Consider the following 18,683-nt stretch of genomic DNA (forward strand, 5'->3'; position numbering starts at 1 on the left):
TTTTCGTTTTTTCACAAGACATATCTGAGATTACGCATTAGTATTATATATTGTCTATACTGAATCATAAAATGTCACCACCTTTCAGATGACATTTAATGCATAATATAATCATACATCGTAATTGAATATACTTGATTTGTTTAACTGTGTATTTGATTTATAATGTTTTGTAAGTCAAGACAACCTCTCTTAGAAATGGAAATCTATGGTATTAAATTATGTTTCCTGTTATTCCAATTCAATTCCTTATAGCTGGGTGCAATAGCAAATCCAACTGCAGGAATTGATTTAGAAGTTACCATAAATTCATGAGTGGCCCCAACCCTGGTTTTGTCACTGATACTGATGTCTGCCCTTATACGACCCATTGTGACTACATGACATGAAATGTTGGGTGTTTCACACCAGTCATGTATTTGCCTTCAGACCTGTTGTTTGGCATGCAGGGCTCAAAGCGCCACAGCACCGCACCGACACATTTGGCTTTCTGTTCATGAATTACCACAACTTCATCCAGTCTGCTAATGAAAAGAGATCCCTCTCGTGAAGCCAAGTGTAGGTTTGCCAACTCCGAGTGAGTTTACTGCCAAGGGGTTGTATCCTGTGGAATGAACCTTCTCCCTCCACACCACAGAGATACAACAACCCCAGTTGGAGAGCTGGGCTCAGCCAAGCATCCAGGTCAGTAACACACTTGAAGTCAAACAAAAGTCTCATATTGACACTGATACGTGCCCTTGACAAACTGGGCTTGTGGCGAAAAAAAGCACGGCACTCTACCATGTGGGGTATGTGCACAATGCAATCCAGTGATCTAACTGAAAAGACAAACTAAAAATTATATCTAGAAAATTCCTTTAGGGTTAGGCTAAATTCCTAATCTGTGGTTTTATTGCAAGGCCGTGGGAAGTGAGGGTGCTGAGGCACCTCTGGTGGATGCTGGAAGTATTGCACGTTTACAAATAAAAATAAAACAGTTTAAAAAAGTTGAATGTCATTTTGGATTGGTTATGTTCATATTCGAACAATATTTTGACTTCAGTAAGTGTCTAATAATGGGTCTTAAACATGGTCATTATTGCTACTGAGCCAACACAAACACATGGTCAAGCATGAGAAATAGTGAGTGTGAATGTCATCTACAATAGCTGTATGCCAGATGGAGGATGTCCAAAGCTATGGAACACAAGAAGAAGCCCACCTGCAAAGAGCCAACACACACAAGAGAGCATGCCATCTAGATTTGCATTCAGTGCTGCACTCTTTAAAACCACGGATTTTATTCCTGCAGCACCACCCAGTGGCCAAATCAGGATAATACGTTTTTCATTTGGGCTGAACATGTTTCTTTCAACATCTTAATCTCCAATTAACCTAAGTAGTAACAGCCAGCAGGATTCCATTTGTCCCATGCGAAAACAACCCCACTCGCTGCTGAACTAGCTCTTATTCAGCAGCAATCTTTGAACAATCCTGTCCGTCCAGCAGCAGGCCATTCAACAAGACAAAGCTGCTTCTCCTTGATCCTCTCTCTGCTCTGTCGGATAGGCCGGTTCAGCACCACGGACAGAGCCACAGCGATTGGACACAACAACACAACCTCAAGGATTAGAGAAGGCCGCCTATTGGTCTGGAGACAGAAGTGACAGCAGATTTATAGACGATGATTGGCCGACAGTGAAGATTTATAGCTGTGGTTATACTCGACAGAAGAAAGTCTCCTGACAGTTTGGTCGTTGACGTGCAGACACCGCCTGCTTGTCAGTCAGTCCCGTTCTGGCTGCGCTGTCGTGACAGTCAAGGAGAAGGAGCGCCCGGCTGCTTTCTAGAGGAGGTAACGTTGAACAGATTATATGTTTCCTGTTGAATCCGCCATTCCTGATCCTGGCCATGGTGGGGGGGCGTCCGTCAAAATAGCTGAGTGACGTCCAAGATAAACACTGCGAATGAATATAGCTGGCCGACATAAAGACATGAGGTGGGGCTCGACCGAGTGTGTGCTGCTACCATTTTCTGAAACCGGAAGGGTTCAGTCGTTAATATCCTAGAGCCACCATTGACCTGTTGAAGGCTACGCACACCGTCTGTTACACTACACCCCCCCTCCCCGCCCGGCAGAACGTGGCGACGCTAAGCTCCACTACACAGCTCTGCTAGGTTTCCTTCCATAATGTATCCGGTTCTAATAGAACAAGACCTGCTCCCATAATGCATGTCAATGTCCCCCCATCAAAAGATTGTATCATCACATACACAGGTTTATTGGGAGGGCTTGGAATCTCAGAATGGAGAAGCTGTTCATCTGAATATATAACTCTGTCTTGTTTATGTTTGAGCGTTTTGTAGCTTGTTTGTTGATTTGTTTGTATTGTTGAACTTGAATGATTTGTGTCTTGTAAGCCCAGACGGGCTGGGCACCTTGAATATGGTGCATGACACAGAAATAAAAATTTATCTATCTATCTATCTATCACAGGAGGCTATAAAGGCAGCATGGTTAGAGGTTAGAGCAAAGTCCTGAACTGCACACTTCCTGCTTGTCATACAGGTCCAGAAGCTGAGGAAGAAATCCACCTAAACAGCAACATCCACAGTGTCCACATGGCTGGTAAGCACACATACTACTAGTACTTTATTGGAAATGGATCAGAAGGAAGAAGGATGTTTTTATAGTTGCCTGCATACTTATGTTTTACATGTTTATTTGCCCGCATCATCATGGTTATTTTTTTAATAGGCCCTCACTCTTATATAATAGTGATTTTATTCAGTTTTTTTTATTTGGGCAAGACCATAAAAAGACTAGCTTATCACGAGGGTACTATGTGTGACAGTGACTGTTATGATGACATGACTTGTTGTTGCAGAGCCAAACTTCCCCCCACTGCCTGGATTCATCCCACTGAAGCCATGTTTCCATCAGGACTTTGAAGACATCCCAGAAGAACATCGCACCATGTGCAAGAGAATGTACCACCTGTGGATCTGTGAGTGGCTGAACTGACATGATATTCTATTTAGAATAATATATAAGCCCTTTAAATGTAAACTGAAGAACTTTATCTATTAGCCTACTAAGCTCAGTCCCATTCACAATCAACTGGATTTTCTGCATATTTTACAATATAATATTTTTCTTACATTATATTTAAGATGTAAGAGGTTTACACTTGATATCTTCTTGTTTGGAATATGTTCACCATCAGGCCTGCTCTTTATTATTATTATTTGTTTTAGATGAGAATGACTGATTTCTGATTAGTTTTTATTTATTTATGGACAGTGAGTATAGCTCAATCTCAGTATAGGATGGATATGGGTCCTGCTATCATAAACAGCAGAGATCAGGGGTGGAGTGGTTCAGTTTACACTGAACATCTGGAGAAGCTATTTTGAAAAAGTGGCTTCAAATAAGTAATAACTATTTTTACATTATTCTTAATAAAAGATTTACAGAGGTTTAGTCATTGAGATTCTGATGTGCTACACTGAGACTAGCTAGTCCATGAAATAGCATTTGTGTAAAATGGGCTGTTTGAATAGTTCATCAGAGCATACAGTAGAGTGAATGAGCCCAATACACTTCCCATTACAATTATTCCTCCAGAGTATAAGACAATTAGATGGTGGCCGGCATTATAATCTAGAGCAGTTTAACACTGCAAATGGATCAAACTATCAAGTGCAGTGGACATCTTACAATGGGAGATTTGTGTAAATTTGAAAGTAAACTATTTCAATTTGTTTGTGCAAAGCTAGAAATCAGAGAGTCAAGATTGTAGTCTGTAAGTCTGAACCCCATTTCCAGCAGGGTTGTGACTGGTAGAGATATAATCATGTCACTTTGTTGAGATGGATTGTTCTCAGTGAGGCTGACAATGTGGTGATGAACTCAACGCGTGTCGTCTGTTGTTATAGATTAGCCTACAGTCAACAAAGCAGAGCAGAACCTTTGCCTCTAGATGTTTATTTGATACCCAAAAAACATAATGTATTACCCTGGTCCAGAGCCATATAATGGAAGAGTTGTGACATCTCCATTCACCCTAATGTTTTTTTTTTTTACCTCACAAAAGTTTCCAAAAGTAAGGTTCTGGATTAAGCAGCGCTGTGGAGTTGCAGCAAAATGGACCGTTTGTGATGAATCAACTCAAAGAAGCCACTCCCTTACTAGATTTCTCTGGCCTGGTCTAGCTAACCTCTTCTCTTTCTGCAGACCTCCTCCCCTCTCCTGTAAATGATAAAAGGAAGCAGGTATCTAAAGCCCCAATCTGCTTTTGGCCTATTCTTCTTCTTTCTCACTGGAGCACTTTCCTGTTTCAGTCTGTCTTGCTTCTGAATTTGATATTTCCACGTTGCTGTGTGCAGGTGTGGCATGAGCATTGCTTGTTTGACGTAGTCTTAGGAAGTGTTGTTCAATTTGTCCACATATTTCCATTGTTTATGTTTTCTGTAACAGCGTGATGTTACAGTACGTTTCCCCCCCCCCCCATTGCTGTTTCATTGCATGTATGGAAGGAAGTTAATTACAGTAACGGTAGATTCTGTGTTATAAAAAGTGCACTTTGGAGAGTGAAGTAGTGTTCCTTAATGGCTGTCTGTAAAGCATTCTGCCTTTCCTTTGTGGACCACAAATCGAAACTGATTGGCTTCCTTTGCCAGTTTAGTGGAGAAAGCAGGAACCGAGGTGTTCACACGGAGCTCCACTTAGAACCAATTAACTGAAGTGGGGAGCACTGTAGATTCATGACATTACTGAGAAGACATAGAGAAGAACACCAGCAGAAAGGCTATTCAGGAGCACAAGCCCTGCTGCGAGTCAAGTATTTAACACCATGCTTCTGCTGGCTGCCTTGATTTCTACTTTCCAAACGTTGCCCTTTTCTGCATGGTTTAAACGTGTGTTTGTGCATGCGTGTGCGTGTGTGTGTGCGTGTGTGTGTGTGTGTGTGTGTGCGTGTGCGTGTGTGTGTGTGTGTGTGTGTGTGTGTGTGTGTGTGTGTGTGTGTGTGTGTGTGTGTCACACAAATGCATACTGTACGTTGTTATGTGCATCTGTGCCTTTGTGCCCTCACAGTGAACAGTGCTACGCTTGCGGTGAATCTGATCGGCTGCTTTGCGTGGATGTTTGGCGGAGGCGGTGTCACCAACTTTGGCATGGCGATCATCTGGCTCATCATGTTCACTCCCTGCTCCTATGTCTGTTGGTTCAGGCCCATCTACAAGGCCTTCAAGTAAGTCACATTATGAAGTAAAGCGTCGTTTTGTTAGCGCTACAATTAGTAGATTGTAATGTTGTGTTTTGCAAAAGGTCTTTTTGCATCCACAATTAGCTGTCATTTCAATCAGGAGAGACTAGGATGAATGCTCAAATGAAAACGAAAATGGAGTATATCTGAGACTGAGGTAGGAATGAACAGATCCCGCTGGGCGTCCCTCTGGAGCGATGGGTGGAGGAGGGACGGCGCTAAGGACAGCCGCTTAGATCTCAGAAGCACAATAGCAGGGAAAGTGTTCACCAATACTGATTGGATAAAGAGAAAGCATCAATAAACGATTTAGGTAGTCCTCCTGATTGAAATGGCGTAATACCTCACTCAAAGCATTATTTCAATAGTAATACAGTAATAACATGCTAGAAAATAGTATGTACATGTAGCAACAGAATTATACACAATTGCCTTATATGAAGCACTGTATTAGTGTTGTGTTAGTGTTAGAACATATAACATTGTGATTTAGTAATTACGTTAATTGTATGGGAATAACTTAAAATCTTACTTATAGGGTCATTCAAATAAGATATGTGTGAAAGACCAACGTGTCTTTGTTGTCTAGGGATACTGATCTGTTTTGATCTAATACAGACGTCAATAATATGTTATCAAGTACTGTAGCACCAAGCAACAGAGAGATTACTTTTGGCTTACACAATTGACTAACACTTCCTACTGTGCAAACAGAGTGGAAATGGCTCATATCACCCTATAGATGTGGAGTCAAATCAAATTTTTATAGCATAATAGAAAATGAAATGGGTAACAACGCACTAATACAATAATATAGCTCAGCTTATGATGAAGGTAGCTTATGAATTTGCCAGTGTGCAAATGTGAATGTTTCCTGCTCTTTTTGTTTTTTTCCTCAGGAGTGACAGCTCCTTCAACTTCATGGCATTCTTTTTTGTCTTCATGGCCCAAGTTGGCATCAGCATCATTCAAAGCATAGGCATCCCTGGATGGGGAGTATGGTAAGAATCAGAGGTTGAAAGTCTAGTGAACTATTTAAGTAGAAGTACTTGTAAATAAGTTAGATTTTACTCAAGTCACCACAATTGTCCAGCCAAAAAAAGGAAGACTATTTGGCATATGTTTTAGAAATAATTCAATGGTTCATTATCAACCCAAAAGTTGGGGATTTCTCCTTTGTAGCTCACATCAACAATAATATCCATAACAGTCAAGGATGACTGCAAATACCTAGGGTGACCACCAGACGTCCAGAAAAATTTGGGACATTTCCGAATATGAGCAGTTTAATCCTGTCCTGCTTGTCCGGAAAATCAACCATTATAGTAATGGATTACATCAGGGGTGGCCAAACTACGGCCCGCGGGCCAACTGCGGCCCGCTGCCCGTTTTTAAGTGGCCCGCCATGAATTTAGCAATTTTTTATTTTTTGCTAAAAATGTTTTAAAACGAAAATGGGGGAAATGGAAAAACAAAAAAATAAAGAAAAATAAACAGAAAAACAAAAACAAAAAAATTGATTCCCCCCATTTCGTTTTTTTCAATTTAAAACCATTGAAAATGGGTTATACTTGAGTACCCTGACCTGGTCTATTTATTTTTAAACATTTTTAATACTGAATGAATGTTTAATACTAATGTTATGTTAAATTATCTCTGTCTTAACCTGTTGGCACAGGAAAAGAAAATTTGAAAACATACAGAAATACCCATTGTAGGTGAGCACATCAATAAACGTGTTATATTTATTCAGGTAGAAATTAAATTTTTGATGGCACAAGGGTTTTCTGGTCCAATTTCTTTTGCCGCGAAAACTGCCGCGCTTAATATTGTTTGGCCCGCGACTCCTTATATTTTTCTGTATGCGGTCCACAACCACAAAAGTTTGGCCACCCCTGGATTATATGAACAGGCTAAAATGAGAGCTGTCTGTATGCTGTGAGACTCGAAGGTAAAAGTGCTGAGGGAACCTGACTTGGTGACATAGTAACATTGAAAAATATTCTGCACTGAACGTATTGTCTTTTGGAGCGCTGCCAAATTGTCACGAATAATTAATAACATAACAGAGATGTGCAACAAGCTGCAGCTGTCACCAGAATAAAATGTCGAAGACTCTACATTCAAATGAGAGAGCCCTTTCATTAAACTGCCAGTCTCCATTAATTAGTAGATCAGTAGGGTTTTTTTACTCTCTGAATCTGTGAAAATATTCTGATCAAATCACTTATGTAGCCTATAAATCCACTTATTAAAAAACATGTCCTGTTCATTTTTATATTATTGATGTGTGTTCGCATGTCTATTGCCCTGATTAGGCTACCATAAATAACGGATTGATGATGTCATGACCTGTTTTAAACCAGATGACAGAGAGTGCAGCAGCCACTCAGGAGGAGTTTGTAATAAAAAGAAAAAGGAAAAAGTGTTTGTAAGCTCCTACAGCTTAATGACAATCTTAGCTGCTGAAAAGATGTTTAAAATGACTGCAACATACAGATGTTACCTGTTTCCAAGGGCACTACCGCTACAAAAGTACTGCCACAGTAATGGTTGGATTTTTTTTCTGTTTGTTTGCACCAGTAAGTCCAACAAGAAACTAGTTTCATGCAACGGCCAATCAAAATGCTGATAAGTAGGCTATAGAGCACAACGGGCATGTGACTTTTCGTGACGTAATTTGCCCCGGAAGTAAGTTCCGCATTCATTTTCTCCATAGACATTTCGATGAGTCCTTATATAATGAGTTTTAAGGCTGGAACCAAGCCAACCCGTGACCTACTGAATCATGAGTGACCATAAAACATTCGGTTTAAGCAAGAACAAAAAATAACAACGGGGAAAAATTTGATTTATTTTCCTGTTGTTATTTTTTGTTCTTGCTTAAACCAAATGATTTATGGTCACTCAGACTGGGCAGCCTGCGGTCCGATGCTTTGCCCAAAGCCGGACGCTTTAAAGACCCAGACTGGGCGACCTGCGGTCCGACCAACGCTTTACCCAGAGCCGAACGCTTTAAAGACCCAGACTGGGGGGCCTGCTGTCTGATGCTTCACCCAGAGCCGAATGCTTTAAAGACCCAGACTGGGCGGCCTGCTGTCTGATGCTTCACCCAGAGCCAAACACTTTAAAGACCCAGACTGGGGGGCCTGCTGTCTGATGCTTTACCCAGAGCTGAATGCTTTAAAGACCCAGACTGGGGGGCCTGCTGTCTGATGCTTTACCCAGAGCCAAACGCTTTAAAGACCCAGACTGGGGGGCCTGCTGTCTGATGCTTCACCCAGAGCCAAACACTTTAAAGACCCAGACTGGGGGGCCTGCTGTCTGATGCTTTACCCAGAGCTGAATGCTTTAAAGACTCTGACTGGGGGGCCTGCTGTCTGATGCTTTACCCAGAGCCAAACACTTTAAAGACCCAGACTGGGGGGCCTGCTCTCTGACGCTTTACCCAGAGCCCAACGCTTTAAAGACCCAGACTGGGCGGCCTGCTGTCTGATGCTTCACCCAGAGCCGAATGCTTTAAAGACCCAGACTGGGGGGCCTGCTGTCTGATGCTTTACCCAGAGCTGAACGCTTTAAAGACTCTGACTGGGCGGCCTGCTCTCTGACGCTTTACCCAGAGCTGAACGCTTTAAAGACTCAGACTGGGCGGCCTGTGGTCCGATGCTTTACCCAGAGCCGAACGCTTTAAAGACCCAGACTGGGCGGCCTGCATCTGATGCTTTACCCAGAGCCAAACGCTTTAAATAGAGAGACTAAATAACAGTTAATATGGCTGTTGTGGTGTTCAAAAAGTCTGTAAATTTTTTATGCAATAGGTGTTAATGTTTAATTTCTGCTCTTTCTAGTGGCTGGTTGGCTACCCTGTCCTTCTTCAATTATAACATTCTGATAGCTTTGATCATGCTGGTCCCTACTATCATGTTCACTGCTGTGGCCGCGCTGTCCTTCATTGCCCTCACTAAGGTAAGCCATTTTGCAGCGTCGGGTCATGTTACCATTATGGGGCGGCTTTAGCTCAGGAGGTAGAGCGGGTCGGCCAATGACGCAAGGGTTGGCGGTTCGATCCCCGCTCCCTCCCAGCTGCTGTCGTTGTGTCCTTGGGCAAGACACTTAACCCTCCTTGCTCCCGATGGTGTGTAGGCACCCTGCGTGGTAGCCTGCCGCCATTGGTGTATGAATGGGTGAATGTAGACTATCTACTGATTGTAAAGCGCTTTGGATAAAAGCGCTATATAAATGCAGACCATTTACCAATTACCATTTTGGTGTGGTCATTGCAAATAATGTGATAGGCAGTCTCATGTTTGGGACTGATTCTATTTGAGCTTATATCAACAAAACGACAGTATACTGTCAGTTATTTGATTATAAATGACGGAAGTCCTCGTACCTACTCATACATGTATCAGTAAAGACAAACAGCTCAAATAGAAGTCAAAGTAGAAATACTTCAAATAGTCACATCACTTCATTAGAAATACACTGACTGTAGCAGCATAATTCTAAAAACCAACCCAATAACAGCAACTAAAGTATCTCTGATGACTTTCCACTGCTGAAGGCTTGTAGATCATAAGTTGTGATCTTCTCTTGCTTGTGTAGATCCATAATATGTACCGCGGCAGTGGCGGCAGCATGTCGAAGGCGCAGGAGGAATGGGCCACAGGAGCCTGGAAGAACCCTCATGTCCAGGCAGCAGCCCAGCAGGCCGCCATGGGGGCAGCTACTGGAGCCATGCAGGAACAGTACTCCAGTCCGCAGTACAACCAAAACCAGATGTAGCCTCTTCAAGAGAGAGGTGTCACAGAAATGAAGTGAAAGGTGCATGCCAAAGTGTGAGCAAAGAAGAAGCTCTTACCATCTCCCAACAAAGTTCTAAAGTGTGAAAGTTCAAAGGTGTTACTGTATATCAATGTCTGAGTTCAGTTTCAGCAAAGTTACACCTGCGTAGCGTTTGATATACTTTGGTCTTTAGTCTTTTCCATCAATCTGATCATTAACCAAACAACAATCTCTGAAAATTGGTGGGACACTGGTTTTAACCATGAAAGGGCATGCTATTTATTTGCAGTGTTTTATATAATTTCATATGCCACCACCACCGTTTGGGAGGTTGAATTCAATTCTAGTTTTGGATGTGTATTACTTTAGTGGCTCCATTGTGAGAGCTCTGTGCTGATGTATTGTGTTTGTTGATAGCTGCTGAAACTCTCATTCTAACCATTTTTACTACAGTAACCGAAAAGGGGTTCAAGCTAATACTGTAACTGTTAATAATTGAGTTAAAGGGACAGCTCACCCTAAAATCCAAAATACATATTTTTCCTCTGACCTGTAGTGCTATTTATCCATCTTGATTGTTTTGTGTTAGTTCCCTGGGTTTTGGAGATATCTATTAGCTTATGTAAGCAATGTATTGTACCAATGCACTGTAACATAGACAAGTAGGTTATTAATGTTATATTTGTTTTGATTGCATTTCAGATTCTTAAACCAAAGATGTGTCATGAGTCACAGGACTGGGTGCAATATCTGTTTAGCCTCTAATCCAATTTAAAAATTAAGCTACTTTCTGTGACCTCAACAATGTTCCATTACTATGCAATGTATCAATTATTGCTCTTCGAAATGAAATGAATGAAAGTGTATCATGATGTCAAAAGCACATCTGTTTGTATTACAATAAGAAACATACAGCATTGAAAATGTCACATTTAGATCACAAAATGATTAAATCAGTTTTTGTAAATCCAGCCTATGCAAAGACAACTGAAATATAATGTTATGTCCAACAACAGAAATATTTTGATACTGTCTATAGCCCAAGCCAGTTGTTTTTTTTAGGTGTGTGTAACAGTTTTGTACTGAATGTATTTTTAAGTCAAGTTTATTTGTATAGCTTTAATTCACAAGCATGTCTCAGAGGGCTTATTAGCACATGCTCTTTTATCAAATGTTATGTCAAAAGTAGACAGGAGCAGACAACTTGTCTCATGCTGTATGGCTATCTGACCACAGAGAGGCGCTGATGGTTTAGTGTTAAATAAAAGTTCCAACATTTACAGATTAGGTACCTTCATTCATCCTGGGCTTAGTCTGAATTTATGGAAGCACCTTCTATATCCGGTTTCTCTCTGTCTCTCCTTCTCTTTCTGCTCTCTCTCTCTCTCTCTCTCTCCTTTTCTCACCACTCACATTGAGTGAGAGCTATGGAAATTAAGGTTATTTTTGAACACTCAGTAATAGCAGAAACTGTCACCCATATTGTGTTACTATATGTGTTTTGCTGAGCATGCACATTCTTTTCCAGCAACAACCTGCTTCATATTCCTGCAGTTGGACTCATTGACATCTGGGAGCTGTGCAGCACCACTGTGGGCTACTGAGCAGCTCTGCTGGAGCAGTTGGGGGTTAAATGCCTTGCTCAAAAGCACCTCGATGCTCACCGTCTTCACTACTCCAAGCATAAATTAAACAAGATCTTCCCTTCTGTCTCGCCACTGTGTGACAGGTGTCAGGTTTCGGAGGGCACAGTATCTCATATAAAAAGAAATAAGAGTCCGCACACTGCTCGACTTGCTCCCAGTTGATTTATTTTTAACGTTTCGGTCAACAAGGACCTTCTTCAGAAAACTTGCACAGTATCTCATGCCTTCTGGTTCTGCCCCTCACTAATGGCATTCTGGGCCAAAATATTTGATTGGTCTAAGGCGTACAGAATAACCCTTCAGCCGCGAGGCAGAACTCGCCATCTTAGGCTGCTCAGAGTCCTCTCTGAACTTCCCTACAGCTGTGCAACAGTCTCTAACACGGGACAACTGTTGCCAAAAAACTCATTCTGCAGGAATGGAAATCCCCCTCTTCACCTTCTTTTCAATTGTGGTTGACGGACATGGAGACGGATGGAGAAACTTAGGTTCCTGAGGACCAATTCACTTAAAAAAAACTAAACTATTTGGGAGCCGTTTCTAGCCTACCTTGAGGTTAGGGGTGACGGGTGACTTACCTGGCTGGTTTCTCATAGACCCCTTGCTGCGGTTCCCATTCCCATGTGTTGCACACTTGAATGATGAAGCCTTTCCAGATCCAGGTGCACATATTTTAATGAATTATTGTCTGCAAAAGACATGGAATATTGTGTTTTTAACGTTTACATTGACAACCAGTGCTACTGTGCTTTGCTCTGCATTCACTTCCTCACGCAGCTTTCTTCTTCTATCATTTATCCTTACAGATAATACATTTGGATCTACTGTAGGCTAATCACTTTCACTATTCCAGCATCCCTTTATACAGTTGCTGACATAATAGGAAAAACATAGCCTATTCTAACTTAAGAGAAACAAGAAATAAAAATAATAAATAGAATGACCAAGCACCATCTTTTATACTAATTAATTACTTATCTCTAACATTAGTAAAACCATAACAGCTCAAAGAAACAAAAGCTCAAACATAACTCTATAATGCTAAATTACCGGTGTGCTAGTAAACAGTAGCTAACAGTAGCTAAACATGCTATGCTAGTCTTCCGAGTGCATGCTAAGCTAGCAAACAATTGACATTAGCTTCCTACTAACGTTACACAAAAGCATTCAACATACTGTCGGATTCACATCAAGTTATAGACAGTTTTAACTTGACAACAATAACAACCATCACAACCCACCTGAATATCCGGATTACTTCCTGCTGAGCGCAGGCTGATATTCGGCTCATATTAAATGTTAACGTTAGGCCGTGTCTCCGACAGACACATTAACAAGGTAGCCTATTTCGGTCTTTATGTCTTGTAGTAGTTAGTAGTAGTAGTAGTTGTTGTTGTTGTTGTTGTTGTTGTTGTTGTTGTTGTTGTTGTTGATAGTTGCCATAACAACCACCCCTGTAGGAAAGACGTGCACACGTTGGGTAGGAAGCGTTGTTGTCCCGGAGGCGATATTTTTTTTCCGGATGATGGTGAAGGCATAACCCGCCCCTCTCTGCCTCTGATTGGCCTAGCGTCAAACTTCCATCCAAACACATTCGCTTGGCTATCCTGCATTACATCTCTTTCTACAGTCTGTGGTCAGACCGTCAGACTCAGTGGGTCAGACAGACAGACAGCAGTTACGCTTGCTAGCCTGCATGAAAGACGCCAGTGTGTTTATGTTTTTAATATAGTCATATCTATGGTTTATAACGCTGCCACTAATCAGAGGCAGAGAGGGCCAGGGGTGAGTTATGCCTTCGCCATCATCCGAAAAAAATATCGCTTCCGGTAAGCTAGCTAGCTAGCTAATGTTACCTGCTGGTTGGTTGGCTAACTAGCGAATGTTAGCCGTTAGCTAACGTTTTAACTAGACAAACACAGACATGCAGAGCTCCAAAAACAGAGCAATTCGTGATTTTGTTACTGTAGTTTCTGCAGAGTAACGTCCATGTACCTTTATGGATTGCACGGGGTTGGAGGAAGTCCATATATGGTCCATCCGGTCATGGGCACAGGACATTACGTCATCACAGGATAACGCGATTGGCTGGCTCAGATCTGTTCAAATCTGAGCCAGCCAATCGCGTTGTCCTGCGCTGTTTGAGACCTGTATAAAAGGCGACCGCTGACCGGGGTGGGTGGGGGGAACCAGAGAAGAGGAGAGGGGAGCAGAGGAGGAGAGGAGGGGAACCAGAGGAGAGGGGGAGGGGAGGGCAGAGGAGAGGAGAGGAGAAGAGGAGAGGAGAGGGGGAGAGGAGGAGGAGAAGAGGGGGAGAGGGGAGAAGAAGAGGGGAGAGGAGAGGAGAGGAGAGGGGGAGAGGAGAGGAGGGGAGGGTGGGGGTAACCAGAGGAGAGGAGAAGAGGAGAGGGGAGAGGAGAGGAGAGGAGAGGGGGAGAGGGGAGGAGAGGAGGGGAGAGGGGGAGAGGAGAGGGGGAGAGGGGAGGAGAGGAGGGGAGAGGGGGAGAGGAGAGGGGGAGAGGGGAGGAGAGGAGGGGAACCAGAGGAGAGGGGGAGGGGAGGGCAGAGGAGAGGAGGGGAACCAGAGGAGAGGGGGAGGGGAGGGCAGAGGAGAGGAGAAGAGGAGAGGAGAGGGGGAGAGGGGAGCAGAGGCGGAGAGGAGGAGGAGAAGAGGGGGAGAGGGGAGAAGAAGAGGGGAGAGGAGAGGGGGAGAGGAGAGGAGGGGAGAGGGGGAGAGGAGAGGAGAGGAGAGGGGGAGAGGAGAGGAGGGGAGGGTGGGGGGAACCGGAGAAGAGGAGAGGGGAGAGGAGAGGAGAGGAGAGGGGGAGAGGGGAGGAGAGGAGGGGAGAAGAGGAGGGGAGAGGAGAGGGGGAGAGGGGAGGAGAGGAGGGGAGAGGAGGGGAGAAGAGGAGAGGGGGAGAGGAGAGGAGGGGAGAAGAGGAGAGGAGGGGAGGGGAGAGGGGGAGAGGAGAGGGGGAGAGAAGAGGAGAGGAGGGGAGAAGAGGAGGGGAGAGGGGGAGAGAAGAGGAGAGGAGAGGGGGAGAGGGGAGGAGACGAGGGGAGAGGGGAGGAGAGGAGAGGGGGAGAGGAGAAGAGGAGGGGAGAGGAGAGGAGGGGAGAAGGGGAGGGGAGAGGGGGAGAGGAGAGGAGAGGAGGGGAGAAGAGGAGAGAAGGGGAGAGGAGAGGAGGGGGAGAGAAGAGGAGAGGAGAGGGGAGGAGAGGAGGGGAGAGGGGGAGAGGAGAGGGGGAGAAGAGGAGGGGAGAGGAGAGGAGAGGAGGGGAGAGGGGAGTGGCTGGACCCCTCCAGGGGCACTGCCATCTCTCTGGGCGGCCCTGGTAGTGGAAGCGATCATTTTGGTCTATAATGACCGAATGGGTGTTGTTCAAACTGAACATTTATTTCTTCAACATGCTGCAGCAGAAAGGGAGATAAACAGCCAACACTATTTTCATAGTTAAGCTATGAAGTAGCCTACTTCCCCCCCGCAGCATCGTGACATTGAATGAAAGTATAGGCTATAATGGCTCGTTTGAGATGACTTCTGGCTCGCCTGGGAAGCAGGCGAGTGCAGTCAGCCAATTAGAGGCAGAGAGGGGCGGGTCATGCCTTCGCCTAGCCTTCGCCATCATGGGAAAAAAAAGATTGCGTCCCGGAGCTAGCCTGAGAGGCTAATAAAAGCTACATGTTCAGAATCAGAATCAGAAAGACTTTAAAGGGGGACTAACCCCCTAGATATGTATTAGAACAGTGATTTGAAAATACCTATGGAAAAAAACAAGAAATGACATATGCTCTTGTCTATACTGGACTCTTTGGCTGTGTTGAAGTCCAGATTTTTTTTCGGAAATCGACGCCATTACAGTTTGCCTACTGCCTCAAAAATAATTTATTTGAGAGGGGCCATATCTGTATAAATATGAACAACTAGCCAACGCTGGTGGCCTGTTTGGAAAGAGCTTTGCTCAAAATGGTTGAAAGTTATATCAATTTGGTAATTCAGTGGCGAACTAGAAATTTAATTATTTTTCTGCATGTAACTCTATGGCAGTGTGTTAAACTACGTTACGAGAGCAAAGTGGCATGGGCTCGTTACAGCAGCACACCGCACAATACGACAAACCCCCCGTTCTGGGGTAACACAATGCGAGATTTCTCTACGTCATTCCCTCGTCCAAGTTGCCATATAGTCCCTTTTTCATTTTAGTTTGGGGGCTTTTCGTGATTCTTGTTAAAAGTTGTGCAACAGTTTTCCTCTCAGCGCAGTGCAGGCTGCCTGCGCCTCCTCCCTCCTGCCAGACCCCGGCTGGCGAAACAGCCTGCTGCATGCATGGGGCGCTTGTAACCTCACGGAGCAACAAACAAACAGACAGAAATAGCTGGTGTGCGATTTAGAGAATACAGTCTGAGATTGGGTACAGGATTGAGGGAATCCCGCATCTGTTTGCGAAGGTGCGACTGGACAGGACGCTTTTCACAGACAGGCACAGTAGTCGGAGCGAGGCGAGTGTCTCTCAGGGCTACTCAGGGCACAGCTGCAGATCTTTCCTCCTCCTCCTCCGCGCATTCAGTCTGTCCAAAATCATTACCGATATAATCTCAGTAGGAGGGATGCAGGGAAATGATAGTAGCCGATGTGTTTAGAGAAGCTTTGTCACGTTGTCACGTCGTAGTATAGCGTTATATTTTACATGTGCGCTAAACTGCGACCATATTTGTTTGCGGAAATATCAGACTGCTCTCTCTACTCTCAGAGCACAGAGAGCTCTGCTCTGCTGCGCGCGCCCGCGGAGCTTGGAGCTAGTGCATGAGGTTTACAGTACGACTCTCTCCCGCATGCCTGGGCTGGAGACAGCTGCTTCCAACTCGGACTGATAATATATACATCATCATTCGAGCTTATTCAGGTAAGATATTAATAAAGTAGTGACACATTCAGCGGGAAACTAACTATAATTAAGACATGTGCCAACTATGACAACGTTTGGTTCAGTATTTTAAGAGCAAACTTCAATAAGAATAGGCTTGGAGTTCTGAGGAGCCGAAAGGGTACAGAGGGGGTAGGGGAGTAATTATCTTGAAATCCCATAGTCTTTGGGTCACCGTGACGTCACGACGTGTCAAATATCCCATTCATTTGAGAGAAAAAAAAGCAGTGTTCGACCCGTAGAGGGCGCTTATGCCAGTTATGCTGCGGAAAAATGATACAAATGGTAAAATGGCAACAGTTTGGTGTCAAATGTGGAAATTCTGACCAGAATTCTTCACACATCACCCCCAAAGTCATATATATTGGTTAAAAGCTGAAAAAAAGTGTTTTGGAGGTTAGTTCTCCTTTAATGATCCCCGGGGGGAAATTGGGACAAGTTACAGTTGCTCATTCACATAACACAGATAGCATAAAATAAAATACAGTAATGCGATAGTAAAATAAGCAGAATAAGAAGAAAGAACACAACATAGCATGGAATAAACAGTATAAACAGTATAAATAGTCAACAGTATTTAATGTGGTAGGAGCAAAATAGTGGAGTATGTCTAAGTAAGCAAATCCGTAGAGTAAGTATACCTTACGTGCCAATTGTCTTTATTGCACACTGAACTTATATTATTATTCGGCTTGCCCCCTACGTTAAACGTGGCTCAGCCAGGCACTTTTTCCAGTTAGCCTATCTTTATTGCACACTAGTTACAGAGTAAGCTGACTATCAGTACGTTATTGCACGCATAGGCCTATCTTTACATTTAAACGTTTACATAGCAAAAATAAAAAATAGAAATAGAAGTAGGCTATGTCAGTGTTTTCCCCTGAATAGCTGAGAAAGTGGACACTGTCAATAGTTAGCACTGTGAAGCTGATACAATTCAAGTAAGTGCTGTGGGGTTGCAGCTGGTGAAAACCGTCTATAATTGTCTATGAAGACCGTCTTCTCGGCTGCTCCCCTAATGCTGCCAATGTCCCTCATCAAAGCACTTCTCACATACACAGGGGGCGCTAGAAACAAGGCAGCATGGATAGAATAAAGTTTGGTAACACTTTACAATACTGTAACACAAAAATTGGGTAGTTACTAAGGAACGAGTCAGGAATGAACCATTAGTTCATGATTAGTTCATGAATAGTTAATAGGTAGTTCCTTAATGGTAGTTACTTAAGAACTGACCATTAGTTACAGTACCATGTTAACAAACCAGTAAGTAATGATTACTTCCTTTAAAAAAAAAAAAAAATTGCTATTTCAATGGGTAGTTCCTTAATGAACTACCCATTACACTACACTGATGAAGGCCTAGGGCCGAAACTTGTTTGTGCTGTACCCCGGACTGAGGTAAATTAAATGATAAAAAAGGACATCTCGTGTGCTGGCTTGTTCTGCGTTTTGACTTTGTGCTTGTGCCTTGCACCGGACCTTTCTGTTTGACTCGCCGAGTGTGCTCAGTTTTCCACTTTTTTTAGTTCCTTAATGACCCTTAATGGTAGTTCCTTAAAGATCCTTAATGGTAGTTACTTAAGAACTGACCATTAGTTACCATGTTAATGAACGAGGAAGTAATGATTACTTCCTTCATTTTTTTCCGCTAGTTCATGAGTAGTTAATGGGTAGTTACTTAAGAACAGACTATTAGTTACCATAGTTACTTGTTACTAGCGAATTACTCATTAGTTAATGATTACTTCACCATTAGTTACCATGTTTGTGCCCCCTCAAGTAAAGTAGGGCTTCATACTTAGTTGTTACTAGGGAATGCATCATTACTTCATGATTATCTTACCATTAGTTACCATCACACCTATAACAAATAAATACAAGAGTTGTTCCAGGTGAGGTTTGAACCCTTGGCCCCAAGAACGCAAGATTATTAGTCTCTACCAAATGAGCTATTTGTTATAGGGTAATTCATTGTTAATGAACTACTATTAAGGGTCATTAAGGAACTACCCATTAACTACTCATGAACTAGCGAAATAAAAAATAAAATATATATATTTTTTTAAGGAAG

The 18,683-nt window shown here is 43.2% G+C and overlaps 1 protein-coding gene across 1 annotated transcript; it reads left to right on the plus strand.

Moving 5' to 3' along the window:
• Positions 1–611: 611 nt before the first annotated feature.
• On the plus strand, positions 612–10,037 carry LOC310791631 (secretory carrier-associated membrane protein 5-like; the record flags this gene model as incomplete). Its single annotated transcript, XM_083653291.1, has 7 exons — positions 612–684; positions 2,552–2,611; positions 2,871–2,990; positions 5,081–5,237; positions 6,152–6,253; positions 9,101–9,218; positions 9,858–10,037. The coding sequence occupies 7 exons, from the start codon at positions 612–614 to the stop codon at positions 10,035–10,037; spliced, it is 810 nt and encodes a 269-aa protein (XP_083509417.1).
• Between the last annotated feature and the right edge of the window lie 8,646 nt (positions 10,038–18,683).

This window comes from Poromitra crassiceps (genome assembly GCF_964638095.1).
Source record: "Poromitra crassiceps genome assembly, chromosome: 16".
Lineage (NCBI taxonomy): Eukaryota > Metazoa > Chordata > Actinopteri > Beryciformes > Melamphaidae > Poromitra > Poromitra crassiceps.